Source organism: Cyprinodon tularosa, unplaced genomic scaffold (assembly GCF_016077235.1).
Source record: "Cyprinodon tularosa strain WSP-4 unplaced genomic scaffold, ASM1607723v1 ctg794, whole genome shotgun sequence".
Classification (NCBI taxonomy): domain Eukaryota; kingdom Metazoa; phylum Chordata; class Actinopteri; order Cyprinodontiformes; family Cyprinodontidae; genus Cyprinodon; species Cyprinodon tularosa.
Genome location: NW_024039556.1, coordinates 671,743 through 683,182, shown reverse-complemented (window position 1 = coordinate 683,182; position 11,440 = coordinate 671,743). Strand labels below are relative to the sequence as shown.

Genomic DNA, 11,440 nt, shown 5'->3' with positions numbered 1-11,440 from the left:
ATTTCTTCAAGCCTGCAGTGAAAACCCACCAGATGGAACCTGAGGACGAGATGAACAAGAAGAGGAAATGAGATTAATGGAGAGAAGAAAGGGAAAAGGGTGAAGGGAGGGTGGGGTTGATGAAACATAGCAGAGTGAGAGGAAGTGGTGAGCAGAGTATAAATAGAGTAATACACTCACCGGCCACTTTATTAGGTACCCCATGCTAGTAACGGGTTGGACCCCCTTTTGCCTTCAGAACTGCCTCAATTCTTCGTGGCATAGATTCAACAAGGTGCTGGAAGCATTCCTCAGGGAGTTTGGTCCATATTGACATGATGGCATCACACAGTTGCCGCAGATTTGTCGGCTGCACATCCATGAGGCGAATCTCCCGTTCCACCACATCCCAAAGATGCTCTATTGGATTGAGATCTGGTGACTGTGGAGGCCATTTGAGTACAGTGAACTCATTGTCATGTTCAAGAAACCAGTCTGAGATGATTCCAGCTTTATGACATGGCGCATTATCCTGCTGAAAGTAGCCATCAGAAGTTGGGTACATTGTGATCATAAAGGGATGGACATGGTCAGCAACAATACTCAGGTAGGCTGTGGCGTTGCAACGATGCTCAATTGGTACCAAGGGGCCCAAAGAGTGCCAAGAAAATATTCCCCACACCATGACACCACCACCACCAGCCTGAACCGTTGATACAAGGCAGGATGGATCCATGCTTTCATGTTGTAGACGCCAAATTCTGACTCTACCGTCCGAATGTCGCAGCAGAAATCGAGACTCATCAGACCAGGCAACGTTTTTCCAATCTTCTATTGTCCAATTTCCATGAGCTTGTGCAAATTGTAGCCTCAGTTTCCTGTTCTTAGCTGAAAGGAGTGGCACCCGGTGTGGTCTTCTGCTGCTGTAGCCCATCTGCCTCAAAGTTCGACGTACTGTGCGTTCAGAGATGCTCTTCTGCCCACCTTGGTTGTAACGGGTGGTTATTTGAGTCACTGTTGCCCTTCTATCAGCTCCAACCAGTCTGGCCATTCTCCTCTGACCTCTGACATCAACAAGGCATTTCCGCCCACAGAACTGCCACTCAATGGATGTTTTTTGGACCATTCTCTGTAAACCCTAGAGATGGTTGTGCGTGAAAATCCCAGTAGATCAGCAGTTTCTGAAATACTCAGACCAGCCCTTCTGGCACCAACAATCATGCCACGTTTAAAGTCACTCAAATCACCTTTCTTCCCCATACTGATGCTCGGTTTGAACTGCAGGAGATCGTCTTGACCATGTCTACATGCCTAAATGCACTGAGTTGGCGCCATGTGATTGGCTGCTTAGAAATTAAGTGTTAACGAGCAGTTGGACAGGTGTACCTAATAAAGTGGCCGGTGAGTGTAGATCATTAGAGGTTTGGGTGTGGCCCTCCTCCCTTACATAAGTTAACCTGTTCACTCAGTTTAATAAACTGAGAAAGTGAAAAAAGAAACACGAGCTTCATCCTTGGAAATGATTAGATCCATTATAAGTTCAGATCATTTCAGACAAAAGGGAAAGATGAAGACCTGAGCGACTTAATAAACAGACCTGGAACATTTTGACTGGGAGATATTTCTTTATTGCAACATTTGAAATTTTTACATAAAATCTGCTGCAATGTCTGATCTTCAATCAAACTTGTTTTTTGGAACTATTTGCATTGTTTAAAAGGATGATGGTAAATAAAAGACATCTATAAACACAGAGGATTTTTTATTATGTTTTTGCTAAGAAACAACGCAGATGTAAAGCCTGATCAAGTTTACTTGTTGTTGTAGCAAGATCTATTTTAAAATACTGTAAACAATCAAGGGAACACGAGATCTCCAGGGAAATCACATTTCATGATGTCAAAGTGTTTTTATGTTTATTTACATTTATTTAAATCCCCAAATTAGTATAACTTTTGCACTGTTTTTGCTCTGAGTTGGTTTTCTTTCAGCAAATGGCGTTATTTCTTATACCCCACTCAGTGAAGACTTGATTACTAAATTAGTTGATCAATCAAAAGCGAATGAATCTGATCAGTTGTTTCAGCACAGTTGAAATACTTATTTATTTTAGCCTTGGACTTTGATGTTCCCCTCATGGGGCTCTTTGAGGAGCCTTAGGACAGTCCGCCTCATGTTCCAGGCAGGGCGTGAAGGAAGCCATCTATGTTAAGAAAGAAAAACCAACCTCAAACAGAGGAGGTGGACTCAGATTTCAGCTTTCTAAAACCTACAATGGAGCGACTGAGTTGATTCCTTCCCGCCATCATCGCAGCTCCCCACCTCTTTACAGGGGAACAGAAGACCTCGCCTGTTCAGCCAGGCCAACAATTCCCTTTATTCCCCTTTCAGGGACATGGACTGAATTTCTCACTCGCCCAGTATGTTCTTGAGAAGAAGACAGCAAAGTGTGGAAACTGGGAGAACAGGAGCCCACAGCATATGGGTCAATTGGAAGAGAAGCGTACTGAGGAGATCACCACACACTCAGCTGGTATGGAGGTGCATTTCACCTCCGGTTATTAATAGTCTCTAGATAATAAGAAATTCCTACTTTTTTCATTTAGTGTGGGAATAATAATGAACACAGTGAGTTAAACACAGATCAAATAAAACATTTTCATTTGGATGAAATAATAGCTGCATGAATCATGACAGCAGACAAGATAGAGGAGAGCAGGAGGCGGGGTTACCAATCTACTGGCTCTGGAGAGCAGAGTTCGCTGCTTTTAGATGTTGTCTCCAAAGTCTCTAGATTTGGCGCTCGGAGCTTTTTTAGAAATCAAAGGGGGTTAGGGTTAGGGGTGTGCAAAATAATCGTCATGAGGACTAAAGCGCTAAGTTGGCAACACTGCTCTTTTCATCGTTTGTTTTTAAATGGTTTGCTGCTGTCTGTTTGGACCTTTCTGAACATGAGCAGCAAATGGACTGATCCAATATGGTGGACACTGAAGGGGGGGCTGAGACACACTTAATATTATAAGTGTTCTGATGGCATTTTAGCCAAAGGATTTTTATCAAAAACATAATTAATGTGCACCAATAATGTTTAGTTGTTTTAACCATACATGTAAGCAGAGTTTTATGGGGCCCACAGGAACTTTGGGCTATAGGCAACTGCCTAGTATTGTCTAATGGTAAATGACCCCCTGAACACATTAAAATACCCTTTCTTAAAAATGATAATTCAACCATATTGCAATAAAATGTTTTTTTTTTAAAGATGTTTGCATTACAAGAAAACAAAATCCCTGAACCCTAAAGACTAAAGGAGGTTTTAGAGATATTCAATTCCACAAACAATCCAAATGAATATGTATTCCAACAGTTTTTGGAGCTAGAGAAGCATTAACAGCCATAAAATGTGTCAAGCACCCTGTTGTGATTCCATCATTTCATTGGTTAGCTATGCAGCTCTTAAAAACAACTTTGACCTGGGAAGGGTTAAGTGGCTCTCTACTTCCATTTCTGTAAGAATAACACACTTAATACCTAAATGTATTCTGGTTGCTGATTGAGTGCCTGTGTAGTTTGATATTCTAGCAGGGTAAATCGCTCCAGTGGGTATTTGTAGGGGAATAAAATAAAAATCCTGCTGCATGGAAATGTTCAATCACGATGAACAACTAGTGATGGGCATAGATTATTTACCCTAACCCTAACTAGGGCTGGGTATTGCCAAAGAATTCACGATTCGATTCCAATCATGATTCACATGCCATAATGCGATTCTATCACGATGCATAGCGTATTTGAAATATTGCGATGCATCGCGATATTTTCATTGAACACTATAAGAAAAAAATACAGCTATTACCAGTGGCTGACTGACTGGGTATGATCTGGATAGTGTCTTCAATTGATACATAACTGAAAGCAACTGAATTCATACATAGCTGTATTTATTGAAACAATTTTGGAGGTGTTGCCATGAAAACAAATACTGGACACAAATATTACTATTACTGGCGTGGACACAATGACAAAAAGTGCTTAGGGTTTCTAAAACTTAAAATACAGTGCTGTTAACATGGCCTCAGTGGTCCTTTATACCAATGAAATGGAAACATTCAAATGTTTGACATTTCCCCTTTCGCAAATGACATGCGTCAAATCAATTTCGTTTTGAACTTCTTTGTTTTTAAAGCCAAAATGCATCCAAACATCTGACTTGGAATGTGATGGAGCTGGGCAAATTTTCTCAGTCTACTCCATGTTTTGTTTATGAATGACTCGTCGCAGTAACTGCAGTGACATCTGCTGGACTGGAAGTTGTATTCCACTTGTTTTTGGCTGATGTGTGCCAACCATTCATGTATTTTATTTATTCCTTTTTTTTAAATTAAGGATCGATACTTGGCATCAAGAATCGATGCAGTAGATCACAAAAATTTGAATCTTCATGACGATTATTTTGCACACCCCTAACCCCCTTTGATTTCAAAAAGTTGCATAGGGCCAAATCTAGTGACTCTTTTCTGCTACTGCAGACTTTGGAGACAAAATCTAAAAGCAGCGAACTCTGCTCTCCAGAGCGAGTAGATTGGTAACCCCGCCTCCTGCTCTCCTCTATCTTGTCTGCTGTCATGATTCATGCAGCTATTATTTCATCCAAATGAAAAATGGAGAACAGAGAAGCAGATCATGGCTTGTCTACAGTGAAAAGAAGGACTGGGTTATTTACTGTAGCTCTCTTCCCGACACCACAGAAACAGGTCGATTCTTTGGCGTTTATTCATTGGAGCCCATGCAGAGACAGCCTCCTCATACCATAACATCATGGGACATCGTGTCTCGTGACGCCGTAAGGACTTTAAATAAACACACAGGACATGAAAATACATTTTACCAAAATGTAAAGGAAAATATGAGGACTACAGGTCCAACCAGCTTTAGTTCTGATAAACCAAACTAAACGTACCTCATTGGCTGCTTGTCATGATAAGAGGTAAAGTCCTCTGGTTCAGTTTCTTAATCTTCAGCACCCTTCAGGTTCACCTTTACAGTAATAATCCCGCTGCATATTTCCATAGTAACGGTCAGTTATTTTTTTCCCGCCCTTTCGGGATCTCGCGGGATTTCTGAGTCAGTTTTACACAAGAATTCAGCAGCAGCCGGTTAAAGGATGACATGAAACTAGGTGGATACCAATGAAATACCAACAGTGTGAACTCATCGCATCTTTTAAGGCCAGCTGGTGTTTAAAATCTACGACTACGCCTCCGTCCCGCTACCCACTGTGGGCATTTCCCACCTCTAAAAACCAACATGGCAACAAAAAAAAAAGACAAACTTGGTAGGAATGTAAGCAAAGAGACTCTTTAATAAAAACTACAAAAAAATCAACAGTCCTGATGGAGGCCATCAGTTCAACACATCTGATGCATATTAGTGTCAAAATGTCCTCCCCTGCTGGTGGGAAACCAGTCCTCTGAATTGAGGTGATTACAGAGATCAAAGTTGCTGTTCTACTCCAGCTCCACCAGCAGGTCTCCCTCTCCCACCGTCTCTCCTGCCTTGCAGTGGACACTCTTCACCTGGAAGCAGAAGCAGTCAGAGTTTTGTTCTCCAATAAAAGGAACTGGACAGGTTTTACTTTTACCTTTGCTTGCTTGACAGCCGTTAAGCTGTTCTGCATCTTCATGGCTTCAATTACGCAGATCTCCTGACCTTCTGCAACCTGCAAAGGCCGCAATACCCAAGGTTAGAGCTAGCTTTGCAGGAAAATGAAGATCACAGCAGAGTCCTGCTTCTGTCAAGAGTCTGATCTAAGGTTTGAGGCAGCGCAAAACGTCAGCATTACCGTATCTCCAGGTTTGACAGAAACAGCCACCACCGTTCCTGGCATGGGGGAGCGCAGGATGCTGCTGGTGTCTTCTGGAACCTTCTCTGGCATGTAGGAGTTCAGCTCTGCAGCCCGCTGGGACATGATCTGAAGCTTAAACTAAAACACAGTGTGATGTGGTTAATCTAATCAATGGATGTGGTTCAGATTAGATTGGTCTGATCTTAGATTGGGTCAAAGGAGTTACAGGTCTAGCAGGATGACCCCATCATCTCCAATCCAATCCAATAATGGGTAAACTAGCAGGGCTTTCTGCAACATGTAGCCTTACCATTGTGCCCATGTATTGCAGAACTATGGTTCCTGAGGCCTCCCTGGACAGACACTGAAACAAAAACAACTAAATCAGCATGTTGAGTGTGCTTTCTTGGCAGAGAAAAAAAAAAACTTGGGGTATTTACCTGGAACATCCTCTCTGCACCATTAATGGTGATTGGGAGCAAAGGGGAAGCCAGATTCCACTGTCCACAGACATCCACCTTTTCTCCATCAGCCTCCACCTGTACAGCCAGCCCATAAAAGACTAGAATGAAAACTCTGAAATGGTTTAGGTTATCCCGAGCCATTTCGTTTAGTTATGATGCTATAGGCTTAGGCTGCCGGAGGACAAAGGGACCATTTTCCTCTATCTGCTACATCCTCCTACTATTTTCCAAATTTGCAGTTATTGCAAATTGAACCTGTTTGTTCTCTCTGCTGTTTCTTTCCATAGCAGCTTCATCTGGCCTGGTTCTATTTAGCTGCTTGGGCCATCTCTCTGTGGTTACCCCTGTCTCTTCTATAGCCATCAGCTGTCTCTACCGGTACCAATTGGATCTGCTCTCATTTATCTTCTAGACCTGAATTCTGACTCAGAACTCTATAGTTTCTCTCCCAGATGAAGCTACTACAGCAACTAACCTAATTTCCTCTAACATATAAATTACGACTGGATCGTTTTCTCTATGTACCTTTTGTATCTCTGCTGGTTGCTCAAGCCCACAGTCTATCATGGTAGAAAGCCGTGCACATTGAGGTTGATTCTGGTCAATCTCTTCCTGTTAAAGAGAAGCTTTTCTCTCCACTTCCTATCGGACACATGAACTGGACTATTGCTGCAATCTTAATACATAAGTTAAAAGTTTACATAACAGCAAATAAAACAAAATTGGAGAAAAGTAGGAGGTTATAGCAGAGAGAGGAAAATCAGTCTTTATGTCCTCCAATTAATCTCTATAACTCCAATTCACAACACGTCATATCAGGTCACTTTACAGAAACAATTAAACCAGATCATTGAGTCTGTTTAATTCAAAGTTTTCTATCTAAAGCTAACCAGCTGATTGCATCGATTTATTGAATCTTCAGCAATGAAGTCCAGCCCTCCAGCAGCCTAAGCCTAAAGCAGCAAAGCAATGATATCTCCTGACTCTATCTGCTCATTCTGTCAATGAGTCGATGCAACTGGATTTCCTTAGACAGAAAACTTCAAACCTTTAATCTGAGCGGATGATCTGATTGATTTCACTCTATAAAGCGCGTTGAGATGTTATACATTTATAAATAAACTGACACCAGTTTCACTCAAAGGTGGCAGCTTTGCAGAGACATGATCTGGACATAGAATCAGATTTTCTACACATAGATTGTGAAATAAAAACACTGGTATGAATTTTGATTTAAAATAGCTGCAGAAAGCAGCGCAGAAACCTATTCAAAGCAGATTTGGTTGCTGTATGTAGAGCTGACTCATTAAATGCCATCTAAAGTCACCTTTAGATCAAACTTACAGACGGATTCCAGCTCAAACGGCTGTGATGCATCTTCCCTTTAGGTAAAACTACACAGACCAGCCCCTCCCTAAGCACCCCACAATGTCCGCCGTCCACCTGTGGTTACCTCGGTAGCATCCAGTACTTACGGTATAGAGATCGCCTGACTTTGTGACCTGCACATGATGCTGTTGCCCTCCCAGCTCCACACACAGCTCCCAGAAACCACGTTCCATCGGCGCCGAGGACACTCTGCAACACATTTCCAACAGGCCAGACCATTAGAGTCATCCAGCCCATCCCTGCAGCCCCAACACCAGAACCCCACAGCCGCTGGTCGCTGTTTCATCAGACCTGCTTCCTCTGGACTCATCCAGGGCGTGTTGATCTTAGAACCTTTGATCTTAGAACCTTTAGAACATGAAGTTCTAACAGAACTCAATCAGCTTTCTGCCGCTGGATAGTTTTGCTGTGATTTCTTGTTTGGATCAACAGAGTCTCAGGTTGGGTAGCTAATGCAGAGCGACCCGGGTCCGAATAAAAACCTTTTTTAATCCAGTCTAACATTAAATAAGGAGTTTAACCACTTTCTACAGTCTGGTTCATTTAGCACAGGGTTTATGCTAACAGCTCTGCAGGAGAGACCACAGCTTGGAAGCAGTGCAGCAATGTTTCTAGGACAGAGGGGCGGGGAGGGGCCAGCGTGTCTTCATGTGGCTACAGAGCTAAATAATTGACCCACACGGCGATAATCCATGGCCTGATGCTCCCAGCAGCTCTGGAGCTGCAGTCAATGCATTGAGCAATCCACAGATCTGGGTTCTGCTCACCTGAGGGGGCCCAGGATCTTCTGTGAGCGGAGCTGAGCGGTGACGTAGAGGGCCGCCGCCGAGGCCAGCAGCTCCCTGCGGCTCTGCGCCTCCAGCTGGTGACCCTTGAACCCATCGGGATACACTTCAGGCAGGAAGTTGGTGGTGATGTCACCGGAGACGAAGCGAGGGTGAGTGATGATTTCCCTCAGAAGTGGAATGTTGTGGGTCACACCTGAACAGACCAAGCGAGAGCCGTGTCACTGAGAGCGAAGGTGAACTGACGGCGCCGTCGGTGACGCTCTACCTCTGATCACGTAGCTGTCCAGCGCGTCCTCCATCCTGGCCAGAGCTTCAGCTCGAGTGGATCCGTAGGTAACCAGCTACAAAGAGAACCGGGATCAGTATCTGGACCTGGTTCTACGCTCTCATTACTGCGTCTGAGTGTCACCTTGGAGATCATGGGATCGTAGTAGATGCTGATGTCACTTCCTTCCTCGATTCCACTGTCCACTCGGACCTGTCAGGGAACAGAGAGAGTTACTGGACCTTCACCCTGAGGAGCCAGCAGGGACCTCCATGGAACGCCGCTCATGTTAAAGATGCTTACGTTGCTGAGGTTCAGGGGCTCTTGGTACTGAGACAACCGACCGATGGAGGGGAGACCAAAGGACTTATAAGGATCCTGGAAGAGAGACACGGAAGAACACGAAGAACTTTTATCCGACAGCTGCATCAGTAACCTCTGACCGATCAGGGCCATCGTGAGACGTCTGACTCTAAACAGGATGTGAGATCATCACTGATGCGATGATAACTTTATTATTCCAGGCTGGTGTCACAGGATCTGATATTAATTTGGCTGAATGATGAGAAACAGAGAGGAAAATGAGACGGATGACATACGGTGACCAGATTGGGGTTTCTGAAAAGGATTACACTTTTTTTGGGGGGACGGGGCATTCAAACCGAGCTCCGGCGCTGGTCCGAGTCCGGAGCGATCAAACCCGACCCGGTGACGGTATACTTCCCCACTCCGTCCTCCGCTCGCTTCCTCCCCCCGTCCGCTGGAGTTCCCGGACCATCCGTGGAGCTCACGGCTCAGTTCTGCTTCTTACGATTTTGAAATTTGCTGATGAAGATTCTCAGTCATCCAGGTCATACTCAGTCTGTAAAAGTTTAAAAAACAATCCACTGGACTTAATTTCCAAAGTTTGAAGACGTTTCGCTTCCCCTCCAGCAAGCTTTCTCAATTCAGTGGATTGTTTTTTTAAACTTTTACAGAATGATTTTGAAATTCCCCCCGGATATTTTTTTAGGTATGAAAAGTAGGACATGTCCGGGAAAAAGAGGAAGTCTGGTCACCCTAAGATGACAGAACGGACGGAGTGAACCAATCAGCATTCATTTCTGAGATGACCTCACTCAGGGTTCCTATAAGCTTCCAAAAGTGAAATATAAGACTTTTTAAGACCACCTGGAATAAATTGTAAAACGCGTTTCACAGGCATAGGAAAAAAGAGCAGTCCAGGAAATGAAGGAAATGTATTTACTGAAATCAGACTGAATATTCGGGCGCCAAACAGCTGCGCTGGAGCAAAGGATTCCCATCTCTATGCAGAAGGGCGGATCTCAGGATTAGGGAGGTGAACGGATCGATTCTTGGCAGCGAGAGAGGAATTAACATTCATGTGGCTAAATCCAGTCAGGGATTAGATGTGACTGTACAGGTACACATACTGAGAAATGGCCGTAATGTTTATCAGGCTTTAGGCTAATAGCTGCTAGCTTCTTAGCTTTTTTAAACGTCGATCTTAAACCACGCATCTGTAATAAACAGGCCAATACTTAGAGTTTAGGCTTAGAATACTCCGGGGGAAACTGCATATAATTCAAGATAAATGACTTCAGGTTTCATACTTCTTAACCATTTAGATTTTGATAAATAGATTTTTAGGACCCTGCAGGAACCCTGTCACTTCCTTCTGCAGCGCAGCACCTCCCTACAGACTGACCTCTGCATAAACCCGGCTCTCTATGGCCCAGCCGTTGATGGGGATGTCCTCCTGCCGGGGCTGCAGCCTGTATCCCTTGGCGACCCGGATCATCTGCTCCACCAGGTCCAGACCTGTGATGCACTCAGTGATGGGATGCTCCACCTGCCAGGACATACCAGAGAAACACCCATCACCTCCATCAATCATGGCGACCGACCTTAAGCGGTGGCGATCCGCCTCTGCTCACCTGCAGGCGCGTGTTCATCTCCAGGAAGTAGAAGTTTTTCTTAGAGTCCACCAGAAACTCCACGGTCCCGGCAGAAGAGTACTTCACAGCCTTGGCCAGCTGCACCGCCTGCTCCCCCATCGCCCGCCGCGTGTCTGGGTCCAAGAACGTGCTGAGGAATGATGATGATGATGGGAGGTCTAGGAAGGCTCCATCGCATCCGACTGGAGATGCTGGATTTCCTCATTTCTAACTAAGTTTGCTTGGTTTACATTCAGGAGGAAATTTTTTCCAGCCTGGAGATCTAGAGCAGCGCCGGTGTAGGTACCAGATCTGCTCAGGCCCTGCACCTTCTTATGAAGTTAAACATATGGCAACTCCACTCGGACAAAATGTATTGCACCCGTTTCTTAAGGATAGAATCTCTTTGGGAGTCTCAACATATTATTACCTATATTTGCTATTATTTTACATTTCATTGGCGATCTAAAGTAGCCGAAAGTAGAAAACAATCATTCTAAGTCTTGAAAGAAAGTACTGCGTTCTAAGGCTGATATCTGCATCTGCAAGGTGACAAAAAAAGTATTTTATTAAGATCTGAGGGCAGAGGAGGGAGATCTTAATACATGACTTGGTAGAGATTTTAGCCAAATAAAAGTTATTCTACTTGTAGAAAACGAACGGTTGCTGTTGACACAAATTTAAAGGTAATGTAGCTTAATATGGCTAACTGACCGAGCTAAAGGAGGCTAACCTGTTAGCTACTGAGCACAGCTAGCCACAGCGCTACCAGC

General features: G+C 44.1%; 1 protein-coding gene across 1 annotated transcript in view; it reads right to left on the bottom strand.

Moving 5' to 3' along the window:
- Positions 1–5,315: 5,315 nt before the first annotated feature.
- The window catches only part of pcca (propionyl-CoA carboxylase subunit alpha), a 31,003-nt gene continuing 24,878 nt past the window's right edge, over positions 5,316–11,440 (bottom strand). The window contains exons 12-23 of the mRNA XM_038271203.1: positions 10,668–10,818; positions 10,439–10,582; positions 9,034–9,108; positions 8,875–8,943; positions 8,731–8,806; positions 8,445–8,658; positions 7,764–7,866; positions 6,265–6,363; positions 6,135–6,188; positions 5,822–5,962; positions 5,621–5,698; positions 5,316–5,555 (exon numbers count right to left, since the gene is read on the bottom strand). Coding sequence (XP_038127131.1) covers positions 5,487–5,555; positions 5,621–5,698; positions 5,822–5,962; positions 6,135–6,188; positions 6,265–6,363; positions 7,764–7,866; positions 8,445–8,658; positions 8,731–8,806; positions 8,875–8,943; positions 9,034–9,108; positions 10,439–10,582; positions 10,668–10,818 — 1,273 coding nt within the window. The 3' untranslated portion in view covers positions 5,316–5,486. The remainder of the gene's footprint in view (positions 5,556–5,620; positions 5,699–5,821; positions 5,963–6,134; positions 6,189–6,264; positions 6,364–7,763; positions 7,867–8,444; positions 8,659–8,730; positions 8,807–8,874; positions 8,944–9,033; positions 9,109–10,438; positions 10,583–10,667; positions 10,819–11,440) is intronic.